The sequence below is a fragment of the Macrosteles quadrilineatus genome, unplaced genomic scaffold, assembly GCF_028750875.1.
Source record: "Macrosteles quadrilineatus isolate MER2022 unplaced genomic scaffold, UCM_ALF_1.0 Scaffold_41__1_contigs__length_1036756, whole genome shotgun sequence".
In the NCBI taxonomy this organism is placed as follows: domain Eukaryota; kingdom Metazoa; phylum Arthropoda; class Insecta; order Hemiptera; family Cicadellidae; genus Macrosteles; species Macrosteles quadrilineatus.
The window spans coordinates 680467-697503 of NW_026542634.1; the positions used below are offsets into that span (position 1 = coordinate 680467).

General features: G+C 33.3%; 1 protein-coding gene across 1 annotated transcript in view; it reads right to left on the bottom strand.

Moving 5' to 3' along the window:
* Positions 1–476: 476 nt before the first annotated feature.
* LOC129005893 (enoyl-CoA delta isomerase 2-like) overlaps positions 477–17037 on the bottom strand; it is a 34334-nt gene continuing 17773 nt past the window's right edge. The window contains exons 5-7 of the mRNA XM_054434931.1: positions 10455–10544; positions 6391–6534; positions 477–3644 (exon numbers count right to left, since the gene is read on the bottom strand). Coding sequence (XP_054290906.1) covers positions 3489–3644; positions 6391–6534; positions 10455–10544 — 390 coding nt within the window. The 3' untranslated portion in view covers positions 477–3488. The remainder of the gene's footprint in view (positions 3645–6390; positions 6535–10454; positions 10545–17037) is intronic.

Consider the following 17037-nt stretch of genomic DNA (forward strand, 5'->3'; position numbering starts at 1 on the left):
GTTCAGAAACTTGGTTAAATTGCAGCCTCCCCGCCAGAACTGAAATATTCTGCCACTATATGCAACTATACAACCCCACTAACAACATAGTTTTAGGAGGAGTGGTAAAAGTTTATAATTTTACCGCTTCAAATAGCAATAACTAAGCTGATAAATTCCCAGAAGAATCTTGTTTATTGGTATTGGCAGCTGTTTAAAAAGGTAAACCAACATTTTCAGTTGCGGTTCCTACCCTTTGGGTGGGGAGGGGAGGGTAGAGCTCCCCATCACATCCTGGCAAAATACATTTTGTACAACGTAGCGGAGGTTTATGGACACAGTTATAGCCGTTAAAAATGGCTTTATAAAGTCCCCTCTCCCCATTGACAAAGTCCTAGAACCACCACTAGTAGTTTTTAGTCAAAATTGTGTCTTTGAGGCGAGATGGGTTATGAATAGTATCAAGAATACTGGGTTTTAAGTTAAATTAAAAAGGCTTATAAGCGTTATTAATTTATTTGAACAAACAAACTTATCATAATACAGTACAATCCAACAAACGCTAATATTTATTGCTGTATAACTCTTGAATTCATATCTGTACATGTGCAACATGTAATCTAGTTTACATGAATAGAGTAAACTAACATTGGCATTTGTGCAATATTTGTACTATCTTTTAGCATATCAGTTGTTACACATGTAACAAGTACTGTATACAGTTGTCAATATGTTAAGTTAACAAACTTAAAAGTTAAACAATATTTAAGACCATATTGTTGACTACAACCTAATCAAAATGCACAAGCTCGATAATAAGTTCCCAGACTTATCTTGGAATTGCTAAATATAGTAAATATACTATAGTAAATATAAAGTATTGATGAAGGTTATTTGGTCCAAAATGTTTTAGGATTAACAGTTTATGCTTGGTAACTGTATCTGCATACCTCCATATAACACAACAATAGGAATGGTCGTAAAACTGATCGCTACATCGACTTTGAAAGTTTAAGTTTTGTGATGTTTTTGAGTACGCAGAATTGGCTAACTAAGTCCCTTGGCGGAACTGCCTAACCTACCAATGGGAAGCCTCGCACGCCGTTCAATGGGAGCTTTACACAAAGAATATTGATTGACCTATGTTGCATGTTGCATGCATGATACCTAAGTATCATACCTCTATTGGTATCAATCCAGTATAGTTTTTGATGTTTGTGCAACAAACTTTATAGGTATTTCTTACTAAAAACCAACTTCGGGGTTACACTTTAGAACAAAAATAATAAGCTATAGGCTACTTTTAATCATATTTTTTAATCATAGAAAATTTTTTTTTTTTTTTTAATTGTAATCAAAACCTATTTTAATGTTTACAAATGTTTGGGATTCTTTACTGTAACAAAATGTAACATTATTGCATCTTAAGCCTTACACTCTACAAATGAATTCAAATCTGTATACATACTGGTAAAATATAAAACCATAGTAATCAAATTGTAAAGCAGTAATTGTATTTGGTAGTTAATCCTGGTAAAAAAAAATCAATAATTTGAAATAAAACTTCCAATAAAAAATCTAAAATGTTGGAAAGTTATGAGTTGATAAGATTAATTTTAAAATGTCTTTAGATATGAAAACTTGTAAGTTTTAATTACCAAAAAGGCACTATAATGCTTTATAGGTTGTCCTCTGTTATTTAATATTTCTTTAAAAAATGTTATGAAATTTATATATTTTTCAAAATATATAGGTATATATATATATTTTTTTTTTTTATATTTTTCATAGTAAAAATGGAACTATCATAATATTCATGGACAATTTTAGAGGACTTCAAAATATTTGATTTATTTAAAGTTTTAGCTTAATGTTCCTAGTTTAAATTATACTTGTCCCTATTAACAAAAGCTAGAGATCACCAAAGTGCTAGGTGGGCACTTAAGCTAGAGATCTTAATTAATTGATTGTTTTAATGTCAAAAAGCAATTACACTATTTAATTAAAAAAGGTACCAATTTTACAGAGAGAATCTTAATTTTACAACTACAGTTATTAATTAACATTGTATATAAATTTCCTTTCAAAATTTTTCCATTTAGAGTAGTACTTGTAAAAAAGATAACATAATAAGAAATAATAAGAATATCATCTTCTTACAACGTTTGCAACCTCCCGAACCATTGGCAGGTTCCAGAGTTAACCAATTCTGCTGTGGGAAAAAATCAAGTTAGTGGGCTACGGGATGAGGTAATCTTGCAGTGGGACGCTTAGTCAGTTTCGCCACCCAACACGGATTAGGAAGTTTCAAGAGTTACCCAATTTCATTGTATCGTTTCTTCTATTAATGAGATAGTAAAATCAGTCTTTCACCTAAGTCAGTCCAGCTCCTTTTGAGCAATTAACAATAGACAAACACTTTACTCCTTCAAACAAGCACACATATTTTGTAATGAACATCGTCAAACTTAAAATAATAGTTCTGTCAAAAAGATACATGCTAGGGTTGTTTTTAAGCAAGGGTCGTTTGTACGGGTTTCTTAGTCCGCACACCGCAGTGAGGCTCCTCGCCCCTTACGGCACCATTTGCAGCTCTGTAGCTGACATGTACACTTTGCTGTGTGTCTAGAATTATCTCTTAAATCTCCTGTCACATGAGAGATAAGGTCAGTGATATGTTTTTTGATTGCTAGAAACATATTGACTGCAGTCATTCATAGCCAGATATATTCATGGGTCGCCAGAATTTTATCCCCCTGGAATTTTACCCCATGAGCAGAGATGACGTCACTAAGATGTAGTCATCTGAGTGCTCTTAAGTTTGTTCACGGGTGTAATTTCACCCCTAGTTTGTGCCGTCAGTTCTGCTCAGGGGGTAAAATTCCAGGGGGATAAAATAACACTACCCCATATTTATGGTCCTACTGCAATAGAGTGGATAGAGGGTAAAGTGCAGAAATGGATAAGAGAGTTTTAAACTGACTGAAAATGTCCATTTCAGAAGGAATTGTGTTTTTGGTGGGTACTAGACTACTCTCAACAGATTACAAAGAAAAAAATTCACCAGCCACTTTTACACTCACTAGCCCAATCAAAACCCTTATCACTGACCTTATCTCACATGCGGTGGGAGATTTATAATTTAAGAATTTTCGAAACACACAGCAAAGCGTACCTGCCAGCTACAGAGCTGTTAAAGACGCCATACCGTTCACTAATGAGGCTAGCCGCCTCGTTGCGTCGTATGTTCAAACTACGGAGCTAAACGCAAATACCTTAAATTACTTAATTAATAACCCTTGTACAATACAAAAGAATACAAAAATTACATAATTTGTCATCTTGAATAGACAACAACAACTAACATTTTAAATATTCATCTAGGTATGTTATAAAAATATATTTATTCACCTGGAATACAATACATTGAAAAATGTGTAATGTAACACAATAGCATGTGATGTAATACAGTAACAGTCTTTTTTTGTTTTTTTCAGTGTTAAAACCACTTACAATTTGTTTTTGATCTTGGTTGTTTTGGCGAAGGCACTAAAGAAGTCATCGGAGTTGAATCTCTCAATAAGAGCTTCTACTTCTTCGTCATTTGCACAATGTAAATTTGTATTTTCCCACTTTCTGATAAGCTTCTTAGTTTGAATCAGCGACTGAAAAAAAGGAAAATATAAAAATCAACAAGAGGAGCTTTGTTATAAATGTTCATATTGTAAGGGTTCATAAAATTTGTGAATATTTATAATCAAACTAAACCCTTACTAGCAGAATCGCCTTGCCAATTCACCGAAGTTAAGTTCCAAAATGTAAACATAACAAATTAGTAGATGACACAAGTTCATAAACAGCTGATCTTGTGGTTCACCGCCGTACTACCGGGCCGCGCATCAGTCGCCCGCGCCTGCACAGGGACCCCAGCCACAGCACTGGATGTGTGCGCGCGGCACTCGCCAAGACAGTGAGTCGGGGTCGGTGAGAGTCGAAAGTCAGCAGTAGCAGTCGCCTGAGCAATTAGGCAGAAGGACGCCCGACCCTACACTCTCGCTCACGCCAAGTAAGTGGCCCACATTCGCCGCCATTGTACCTAGGGCGCCTAGGATAACTCAACCTCACTCGCTATCGCTTTTATTACGCCTATCGTTTATTCACTGTTAATCAATTACGCTATTTAAGTCAAACGTCCGCGGGAAGTTTAGTCTTAAATTTAATCGAATAATTAACAGAGATCGATATATTTAGATTTGTGATTATTCTTAAATATCGTTCTACTATAACATAGAGTGTTATCTGTTTTGTTCAAATAGTTTTGTAAATATATAACGATCAGCATTGATTTGTGGAATATCTGAATTTCGTTCTATACATATTTGAGAGACCTGAGTTTGAAGAAGTAACGGTCAAAACGAGATCTGCCCGTTTATAATCCCTTCTGTTTTATTTGTGTTGTTTGATTTCTTTGTTTAAATATATTCAAGTTCAATCGGTTCCGGTTACGCAAGGTGGCTTTTCATATTCGTGTGTTTTGTTTGTTTTGTTTATCACGTAGGTCCGTGAGAACACGGTGTTACCTAAATATAATGTGTGGTGATTAGTTTGTAGTCAATGTTTATCGTAATTACTGTAGCAGCAATTCAGCTGTGAGATTTGATTTAGGGAAGTAAGAGTAAATAGTTGATTTATTAGAGTGATTTTAATACTTTGTTGGCTTCTTTACTAACTAACACCCTTTCATTTGTTTGTATTTCAGAACTGTACTAACCATTATTATACCATTGCTGCACTAACCATTAGTCATTGTCTTTTATACTAGAACCAGGTACGCATACGCTACTTTAATTGTGTTTTAATGAGGTCAAATCCCGACCTATATTGACTGATGCTGGTTCTGAACCTCGACTTAGCGAAATTCCTGCAAAGCTTACCTCAATATAACGAACCTAGTTTTAGTGAAATCCTTGATATAACGTATATTCAGTTCGGTCCCTTCAGATTCATTATACCGAGGTTAGACTGTACAAGTAAATGTTTATGTACAGTAGTTTTTGTTTGTTTTTACATAGGGAATGTAAATAATATATTTTCAATAGGTACTCTAAATAAACGGTTTTGTATTTTTATTTTGCCTAAATATATAGATTTTGTAAAAATTTATTTTGTTTTTGTTTATTTATTACTATACCAAAAATAAAAGTTTAACCCTTAGAGTGCCAGGCGAGGAATAAAAGTAACGCTCAAAAAATGCCGAGCGCGATCTGGCGATTTTTAGGTTAAAATTTCGTAAAAATCGAATTTTCGATATTTCGACCAACGAAAATCGATGTATCGCATCTAGTAACTTTCGACTCAATGTTAATATATGGGTTAAAAGAATCCGAGTATCCATTCGGTTGTTATGACAACTGTTCGATCATTACGAAACGTCCGGTCAGCCGGACGTTGGCACTTTTGGCTCGTTCTAAAAACGTCCGGTCGGCCGGACGTCGGCACTTTTGGCTCGTTTTAAAAACGTCCGGTTCCCCTGACGTTGGCACTCTAAGGGTTAAAACTAAAATTATATTTTTATGTTTATATTGTGTAATATTTTATGCTGAACAAGAATCAATAGCTCAACCTTATTAAATAACTAATATTAGATATAAAAATACACCAAAAACATGCCATTTTCCTTTAAATTAAACACAAGTGTGAGGGAACAGCTGTGCAAAATAATTTGAGTGGGAAGGGTTAAGAGGAACCGGCATTCAGCTTGTTGAAACAAAGTCACAAATTCACATGGTTCTAAATTTTTCAATTATTCTCTGCTGTCAATCCGAGTAATTCCTCAATCATACAATTATTTCATTAAACATTTCCATGTCTCAACCTCATCTATTCACCCAACCTTTCTATTATTCCACAGACACACCCCACCAGTTTCAATCAGTTAACAACCCCCAACACAAACCCCAACCAATTGTTTCAAATTAGCACCAATCGCTACAAATAAAAATTAATAGAACATTTTAGAGATTCCACAATATCCCATAGTTTTATTTGTTTTTGTAACTTTTAAAATATTACTTATCAAAATTAGTATTTAATTTAAGATCATGAACATCTTCCTCAGTCGCAACAAAATCTTGAACATCTCCCGTGATTATAGAAGTATCTTGTGTTTGCGACCCAATAAAGAACATCTCCCATAGCCGCGGAGGTATCATCATCGTTTCCCAAGATCATGGCGAAATCGAGATTTTCTATCACACAATCTTTGTAGAAGCATTCTGCAAACACAATTCTGTGTGTGTGCTGCAGCTTATTTTATTCTGGTCCAAACTATGGGTCTCTAAGTTCTACTGTCGCCCGTTGTTTTGTTTTGGATACTGTAGGTACAAGTAGAATCAAATGAAAATTAGTTACCTCAATTGGAAGAGAAACTAAATGGTTCAATTTCTGCTGTACATGCTCTTCCATTTCTTCTTTAGGGAAAACACATGTGACAAATCCGTGGTGGGCTGCTTCCTGTACTGACATGCTTTCACTCAAGTAAAGAAGTCTGGCTGCCTGTAAATAGATATTAAATAATTCTTCTCATCCTCTAATATTTTTAAATGTATAGATAAACATGTAACTTTTATAACCTAGAGAGTGGTAAATACATTCAGTTACTCTAACTGTAAATTTCACAACGTTTGTATCTTATATAATAATCATTACTTTTTTAGATACATGTAAATATTCTAAGTTATTGGGAAAAAACTTATTGGTCATATGCCATCCAAACTTACTTATTTTGTTACTTTTTTTGGACATGAGAATTATTGAATTTAGTTATAATTTATAATTGGAAACCTGTGTTGAAGCTAATGCTTATTAAGAAAGAAACTTTAAGTAACTGCACGTGAAGTGTTTTATATACAGGGTGTCCGGTCATAAGTGTTAAATAAAATTTTGCATCAAACAACATGGTAATGGCGACATAATGACGCACATTTGAGGTTCCCAACTTCAACCGTTAGAGAATAACAAATAAATTAAGATTTTTCAAAAATTATTGTAGTTAATATGAAAAAGTTTATATTACTCTGTTACAAATGCACTAATTGTTAATTTAAATGTCATTTTCAGAATCCTCACAAAATTTTAAATAGATATAGCACATAATTGTTTGGGTATGAAAAAATATTCTATTTAAATTTCTTCGTTAAACAAATTATTTTTAATATCGACGAAAATTTAAATAATATTCATCAATTTATTTCTTGGTTACCGAGTTCCGCTAAGTTTATCAAATATTACTAAAAACTTCCTTATTTAAAGGGCTTTACAATGGTGTATAATAGTTTTTACCTAATTTCAAATTCCCTAACGTAATTCAATCTTTATTGTGAAAAAACAAGGTAGGGCAAAGAAAAGCTATTGTGAAGAATAATACATTTAAGTGCAGGCAATGAATAATTTGTATTTTTTTCTCGCATGCAAAGCTTTGTTTATAACTATCAAGCTAAATAAAGAAACATATAGTAGTAAAATTCGTTTGTGATAAAGTTACGGTTATCGTATATTTTTCATATTTCAGATAAGATTTCAGTTAACTCCCGGAATTTCTATTTTGTTGAATGGTCTTAGTCAATAGATTCAGGTATTTTACTGATAACAATACTTTATCTAAGCGATAAAAAAACAAAGCGTAGTCATATTTAAAAAAATCTATCAGTCACATGTGGACAGTGATCGGTCAACTATGTCTTTTTCGATTCGGGAGTATGTTGAAATGCATTTTATTTATGGTTTGTGTAACTGTAATGCGTCGCTGTTCAGAGAGAGTACCAGAATCGGTATCCTGATCGCACCACCCCCAGTACTCAGGTGTTTACTAGAGTTTACTTAACTGTTGTAAACTCTGAAGTTGAGTTACGGGAGATAATCTTTGAGGCTGCTGGGGAAGTAAGGGAAAAATTGACGTATGAGGTCACAGTTTGCGCGATTCGCAAGCGAGCTAGGGCCTGCTTGCGGGAAAACATAGGGCACTGTACACCCAAACTGTGATTCCACCTTAAAAGTTGTGCTTCGGACAAAGTATGTCATTGATTTGTTTAATTTGTTAACTATCCTTTCGTATTAAAATTAAAGTGTGTATTGTGTTTTTTGTTTATAATAAATTTTCCTAAGTCTAAAAAAAACTCTTAGTTTGATGGAAGTGAAGTCTGGTCAATCATAAATTACACAAACCCTATTCATCAGTGATCAGCTCATAAAATAGTAAGTAAAATTCATTATTTTTTACAATATCTGTTTTGGCTTAACCGTGATTTTTCACAACAGTGCGTAAAATTCACCATGGATATGACAGTAGGTAAAAGTTGTTATACATCATTGTAAAGCCCTTTAAATAAGGAAGTTTTTAGTAATATTTGATAACATCACCGGAACTCGGCAACCGAGAAATAAAGCTCTGAATGTTATTTACATTTTCGTCGATATAAAAATAATTTGTTTAACGAAGAAATTTAAATTTAAAATTTTATTGTACCCCAACAATAATGTGTTATATCTATTTAAAATTTTGCGAGGATTCTGAAAATTACATTGAAATTGACGGTAAGTGCATTTTTAACAGAGTAATATAACCTTTTTCATAAAAACTACAATAATTGTTGAAAAATCTTAATTTATTTGTTATTCGCTAACTGTTGAAGTTGGGAACCTCAAATGTGCGTCATTCTGTCACCATTACCATGTAGTTTAATGCAAATTTTTATTTAACACTTATGACCGGACACCCTGTATATAAAAAGACTAAAGTATATGCTTATCAGTCTTATATTTTAATTAATTTAATATTATTCCATTCAAAATCCTTTTTACAGCCTAAGTTACAGCCTTTATCAAGTTATGTTTTTAGGAAAAAGCATTTAGCTTGGATTAAATAAATAAATATAGGATGGAGAGTACACAGCTAACTCACCTGATGAAAGGTTGCAGACGAGTCAAAGAACACATAAAAACACACACATAATATACTTAATATTTCGCCTCTTTCAGAGGCTTCTTCATGGTAGTTACCATCTAGGCCTACTTCTGAAGAAGCCTCTGAAAGAGGCGAAATATTAAGTACTTATGTGTGTGTTTTTATGTGTTCTTTGACTCGTCTGCAACCTTTCATCAGGTGAGTTAGCTGTGTCCTCTTCATCCTAGCCTTTACATATCAAGTGTAATTTTTATGTTAAATTTTAATTAAAATAAGTTATTATGCATAATTAATTGTATTTTTTGTAATATTTTGATGTATCAGAAACTTGATTGTATTTAGATGATTATTTTGTAATGTACCGGTATATGATGTGTCCTATTTCTTTGTAAAAAGATCAATGGAATAAATTATTCTTATTCTTCTTATTACAATTTTTGCAAGTGAATATATATATATATGTATATATTTGTGTGATAACTCGAGTAGGCCTAATTTTGGTCCTATTTTGATGAAATTTTTCCAAATCAGCAAAATTGAGTAATAAGAACGGCGTGTTATGGGGTTTAAAACAGTGTTTTTTTCTTATTTTTACCTACCCTTAAAGCATGGAAATGCTGAATTTTCATTACAGCTACCTTAAGAGCTTAGACAATTTTGGTATATGGTTGTAATTAAAGGCTACAAATATTTTAAATGTACAGTTTATCATAAATTTAAATTTAAAATTCTGAAAACTGTTAAAAATCTGGCAAATGGAAACTCACTTAGTCTGCAGGTTTGCTGCATTGGGAGTTTGTATTTTATTTTTATTCCACCCATAAACTAATATGAAACACCTACCAAAAATGTGTCCTGTACATGTTTTGGTACTATTCAATTGTACCTCAAGCTAAAGGGACACAAAAGGTATTGATGTATCAAGTATTTTGAAAGTGTTGAATCTATAAATTTGAATATATACATGCTTTGATTTATCAAGGTTTCACATACATGAACAAAAGAAAACTTTAAAATCTGTAATTAATTGTTTTGATATACCACTGGTAAATGTAGTCACTTCGTAATTTTAACCCACTATTTTTCATCTTTTCAAACAAGAAGTTTGATCAAAACAAGGAATTATAGTACTACTCATAGTCATACAATATAGTAAATACCAACATTTGTTTATTCAGTAAGTTATACTACTCAAACTAACTCAGATATATTACAAGACAAATTATTACTGCAGCAAGAAGAAATAACACTAGATAGTTTTGTGACAACATCATTTAATTGCTCCACAGGTCATTACTTCTACCACACAACCATTATAATACCATCCCTCCAACCATTCCCAAACTTCCATCTCCTCATAATTACAAACAATACAAACAATAGTGCTATGACAATACAAACAATAGTGCTATGACAATACAAACAATAGTGCTACAAGATATCATTAGGAGGGAGGGTGTGGGGAAATCAGTGAGAGATCAGCGTGACTGATGTCACGGAACTCTATATTTACCTTGGCAGCTCCAAAGACTTTCGGAAATGTGTAAGTTGAGCAGCCTTCAGCCACCAAGCCCAGCATGGAAAACGGAGTATGGAAATAAACCTGAAACCATCTCATCATTTACCTAGGCCATTGGAATCACAACAAATATATTTTTGTTGAACTAACTGTAGTATGTTTCTAGACATGTTATTCCAATTTAATTAATAACATATGATTTGAACATAGCCTAGCCAGATAAAGTTCAGTCACCCATGTTGGTTATGGTTTGTTTGCTGTCATCATCACATAAAGATGGGCAATAAGTCATTTAAAGCATCCATCTAGCCATTAGCCTATAGACGATCAACGTCCAGTCACCTGTTTCTGCTGTCTTCTGTCACTTTGAGTAATAGAGCAAAATGAAAATATAGTTACATATTTCAGTTGTTTTTATAAATAATATATTCTTTATTTGAGAACAGCCTATTGTTATTTAGGCTATAGTTTAACAAAATTAAACAGAAAATTTGAATGCATAAGATATGGTAAACAAGAAACTATATGGTAGGTCTGCACTAATGTTGTAAATTAAGGTGATTTATCTGTGGAAGATTTTAAACTTTATTAAATACAACTGAATAAACTATTAGGGGTGGGCGAGTACTCGACTGTCGAGTAATTACTCGAGTAGTTGGCAATACTCGAAAGTCGAGTCGAGTAGTTAAAGATACTCGTGACTCAAGTCGAGTAGTAGACAAGCCGATTTTGTTATTTTCAGTGATATTTGACAACAAAATAACAAGAAAGGAAAATGTTTGGGTTTATTTAATCCCTTAACTCCTTTAAATATTGACATACTAGGCCTACTAATAATCGGCAACCTAGACATCGCTTGCGTCATCCATTTCATTGACAGTGACAGCTGACACTGACTGGGTGTGGGTGATAGCGTTGTGATAGGCTCCGTAGTGGTGTGCGAGTGCAATGCATCGAATCCCGATTCGATCCAGCATGCATCAAAATCCCGATGCATCGATTATGTCACGATGCAGTTCTAAAAAGGGATGTGTAGATTATCGTCATCGATACCACCGATACTTGGACATTGGTATCGGTACCAAGACTCGATTGTCAAAAGTCGATTCCGATTATACAGACACCCGACAGGGATGGATTTTTTATTTTAACATTTATTTACTTTATAGCTACAGTGTTAGTTTTGTAATCACGGTTAACAATTTTCATAGCCAACTTAGAAACTATCTAGTTCAAAACAGCGACGGTGCCGGTGACATTGTTTAGCTTCAGTATTGCACAACACAATCAACATTTCAAGATGTTAGACTCAACTCATGAGACAACCGGCGTGCGAATGTCCTGCCAACACGAAATTAATTATACTAAACAATGTCTGTATTAATAAGTCATATATTTAGATGTATTATTTTTATTTTTAGTACAAAAAATAACCTAAACCTAAACACGTCGAAATGTTTAGTTTCGTCCCTGCATTATACGCATCATTAGACAAATTATAATATTCAACCATTAAATTTTAACATCATCGTCGTATGGTTGTGCTTGCTTTATATTGCGCCAAAAAGTAGATCCATATTTTATCTGTACTATCACTATCTACCTGATTAAAGAGTTTAGTTAAAGAAGTTTTAAGCGCTACTAACATAATGTATTTATTGAAAAATACCATAAGCCTTAGGTCCATGTCACTTTTGTAATGTTATAACGAATTGTGAATGTTGACAATAAAAGTATGTAACAACTGTTCTCATTGGTCAGGAGGCGACAATGCACTACCATGTCAGCCAATCGACTTTCGTGTTTCAATGGAACAAATGACGATTGCTTTGACATCGTTTTATGTGCTTATTGTGGGTGGGAAGGGTATCGAAAAATATCGTGATTCGAGATCCGATATGTAGGACGTGTTTGTTTAGAAATAATGAGTACTAAAGTATAAACAACTAGGTTACAGACAGGTTCAAAGCATCGATTGTTCCGATCCATTGTTGACACCCCTACACTGAGGTTATAGTGACGTCGTGCATAAGGGCCAGGCAGGCCGGTTCACAGTGAATGCACTCTGCCGAACCATGCTCTTGGTATCATCAGGAACATAGTCAAACACTTTTGTCACTAAATAAAACTATGGAATGTTTGTTAAAAGCATTTTTTTTTTTTTTAGATTTTAGTCCCAAAACATAATCTTTCTAGTAGGCTAAAAGTAAAACCTATCTATCGCCATACTTTTCTCCAGACGTAGACTTATTCTGCAGTCTTTAAAAAATATCAGGGTTTCAGGTTTCAGTCAAAATACTTTTGTAAACATTGACAATGTGCTGTTTTAGCACAGTTAATTCCTTGACTTCGATCGTTTTTACTTACTAGAGAAAATAGCCTACTCTCCTTACAAAAAGTATCTGTAGGCGGCGATGTACGTAATTTTTTTTAATGTATAACTGCAATTGCTTTTAAAGAGAAATACAAAAACTGACAAATGACTTAGATTAATACTTATAAGCCTATTTATAAATTAGAGGAAACTTTATTAGATCTCATCATAGTCAAATTCAAACATTTACAGTATTGTAAAATAATTAACACTCTTGTGTAATGGAAATCTGCAAGCGACTGAGGCCTAGGGTGAGGGAGGGCATGTGAACCAGGCTTTAGAACAAGGGCAGATTCTGCCAAACTTTCTCTTTCCCTCCCCCATGTCCCGTTAGACGGTGGGCGGGGCTTCACACTAATAAACACTCAGTTCATTCATTCACAGTAGAGAAGAGTTTTTATGGCAGTGACGTATGTCTCTTGTCTGCTCTTCATAGCTCACACATAAGACTTCTTTCGAGAAATTATAAGTGATAATCTTTATTAAAAATAAGTGAAAAACTGTTGACATTTTCAAGGAATAAGTTAAGAAATAAAAGTGATAAAAATGTTGTTTGATTAGTTATTTTGTATTTCAAAAATATCCTCATTTATGAATGTGTTTTCAGGTAGACTAGGTGACTTTTTCATAGTAAAAACAAATTTTGAAGATATATAACTAGTGAGAAAATGTCATTTTATAGGAAGTATGTTTTACTCACTTAGGAAAAAAACTTTCCTTACAAAGAGTATTTGTAGGCCAAGATGTGCCTAATTAAAAAAAAAAACTTATAACTTAATGAGTTAACTAAGACAATTAATGGAATTTCAAATAAATAGAAAAACTGACAAATGACTTAGATAAATATATAAGCCTATTTATAAATTGGAGGAAACTTTATTAGACCTCATGCTTTAGTCAAATTCAAACATTTACAGTACGGTAGGCCTATTTTAAAATAAACACTTAGTTCCATATTTTGCAATTAATAATAAACCACCAAAATATAAGTTTGATACACATACATATTGTGTTTTTTATATGGTATAAAAGTTTTTAACCAGGTCTATTTTTGATGGATTGAGAAATGCTTTGCTCGTAAAAATGAAGATGGAATATGTCAAATAAAATTGTTGATTTTCTCGTTAACTACTCGACTCGACTCGATACTCGAGTACTAGGGCTAATTACTCGACTCGACTCAAAAAAACACTACTCGCCCATCCCTATAAACTAAACAAATATACAAAAACAACTGAAAAACTAAAGACCTTAGAGTATGAACTTTTAATCTCTTGAGGATTATTTTTTATGGTTCAGAGATGTATTCAAGGGTAGTGTCATGATTTCATGTAGAAAAGTCCTGGTCAGTAATGACATTTTATTTAATCAATCACAAAATTTATTGTACAAGGAAGGTAAGTAGGGTTAAGGTTAACCCTAAACTACCTTAACTCCTAGAGTAAGCTACAACACTTATAGGCTAAAACAAGCTAGTTAACAAATTGGCAGTACAAATTGATTAATTTTTATTAATGTCGGCCATGATGAAGATACAAAAATGAAGGAAACAAATTGCATAAGATGTGAAGATGATGATATTGCAGATTAAAAACAAATCAGTATTGCCAATGTAATTGCCTGGTTAAACTAAACCACCACAACAGAAGGGTTAGGAAAGATATCTGTTGTTTAAGCTCAAATAAATTTTATTTTATGAATTTTGGCCTCTGAATTGCATTTAATTACTAAACAAATGGTGTTTGTACCTACACTTAAGCAATCCAAAATTATGCTACAAAGTACCGGTAACTAGTTTTGACTAACCAAAGTGGTCATCTTCAGGCAACAGGACATCTTGTACAAAAAATGACTAGACTACTTTGTTTGGTCGAAACTAGTTGATCTATAACAACATTTAAGCCATGGGCACCCATAGGGGATGCAAGGAAATAAGAAATAATTATAATCCCCAAAATGTTCTGTATTCACTTTTATTTATCAAAAATGGGTTTTTAGAAATTTATCAAAGTACGTATCGTAATGGCCATTTCTAAAAAAAATGTTTTATATCAATTAAATAGTTGACTCACAGATGTTCCATTCTTATACTTAAACAACACTATTCATAGAATAAAACATAAACTTTCTCTGTTTTTATAGGCTTTGGTCAACTGTAAATTTCTTTTTCCTTGATAGTTCTCCAATATTTATGTTAGTTCTCGAAAAATAAAAAAGTTATGAGACATAAAATGTTGGTACACTAACTTCACAATTAGGCCTATAGAATTTCCAGCGGGCACAGTTTTCTGACTATAAATGCTTATATCTATATACCTATCGTTAGTTCATCATTAGTTCTCGGTAGTTCTCCAATATTTACATTAGTTCTCGAAAAATAAAAAAGTTACGAGACATACAAAGTGGGTACTCTAACTTCACAACTAGGCCTATAGAATTTCCAGTGGACACTGTTTTCTGACTATAAATGCCTATATCTATATACCAATCGTTAGTTCTTTGTTAGTTCTCGATAGTACTCAAATACGTACACTCAACTATTCTTTCAAACATTCACAGCATGGTTCTTAAACAGTTTAGAAATACGTTCAAAATTAAATGTGTTAATATTGTTAAATCATAACGAGAATAAATATTTATAACTTATGATAAATTAGTTATATAGTAAAATAATTAATTAGAATTTAGTTTAATGAATTGCAAAAAAAGGGATTTTATCTAAGCTTCATGCCTATAGCCGGCTCCAGACATGCACCATACGAAGCGCCAAATCGGGAGTAGTGTGGCAGCAAATGCTCGTGCTCGTGTTTTCTCGTTCATTGCCGCTATTTTTGCACACATCAAAGTGAAGGAATATTTTTGCCATACCCGAAACGAACAGTTGCTAGGAAAACAACACATGTGTGTAGACGTTTTACTCGTTAATCGGCGAATAACCAGACATTTAGATCGCCGAACGGCAAATATGTCGTGCTTTGGAAGTGGTGCATGTCTGGAGCCAGCTTATTTTGTTGACGAAAGCAGTGAACTGAAAACAATGAAAATGAATTAGTTAATAAGCAAAACGAAAAAGAGAAACGGCAACAAAATGGCAAATATGACAGTGGCAAGCAACAAAACGAGTGGAAAACATAACAATAACAGAGACGTAGGAATTGGCTAACTCTGGAACTCGCTAACTCCCGTGAGTCGGAACTGGCTAACTCTGGAACTGACTAACCATCCCAGCCAGGAATTGGCTAACTCCGGAACCCGCTAACTCGATTTTATCCCGCGGCGGAATTCGCTAACTCTGGAAGTCGCTAACCTGGACGCACCCACAGCAAGGAGCGTTGCCAACCTTGTACGATGAAATACTCGTACACTGCCTTATTTCAAAATGTTAGTGTCAATAAAGATACTGTAAATGTTATTGTTTTTTGTTATCAATTACACGTTTAACAGTTACCTAGCCCAAAGTAATTAAAAGGCACAAAAACTATTCTCTACTGTGAATGAATGAACTGAGCGTTTATAGTGTGAAGCCCTCACCCACCATCTAACGGGACATGGGGTAGGAAAAGAGAAAGTTTGCTCTAAAGCCTGGTTTACATGCCCTCCCTCACCCTTGGCCTCAGTCACTTGTAGATTTCCATTACACAAATGTTTCTGAGTAATTATTTTAAAACACTGTAAATGTTTGAATTTGACTATGGTGAGATCTAATAAAGTTTCCTCTAATTTATAAATAGGCTTACAAGTATTAATCTAAGTCATTTGACAGTTTTTGTATTTATTTTTAAAAGCAATTGCAGTTATACTTAAAAAAAAAAAAAACTACATACACTTTGGCCTATAGATACTTTTTGTAAGGAGAGTCTTTTCTCTAGTGAGCAAAAACGATTGTCGTCAAGGGATGACTGTGCTAAAACAGTATTTTTCAATAAATACATTATGTCATAGTAGCACTTAAAACTTCACTAAACTCTTTAATCAGGTAGATAGTACAGATAAAATATGGACCAACTTTTGGCGCAATATAAAGCAAGCCTAACCATACGACGATGAGGATGTTAAAGTTTAATGGTTGAATATAATTTTTCTAATGATGCGTATAATGCAGGGATGAAACTGAACATTTTGACGTGTTTAGGTTATTTATTTTGTACTAAAAATAAAAATAATAAATCTAAATGTCTGACTTATTGATACAGACATTGTTTA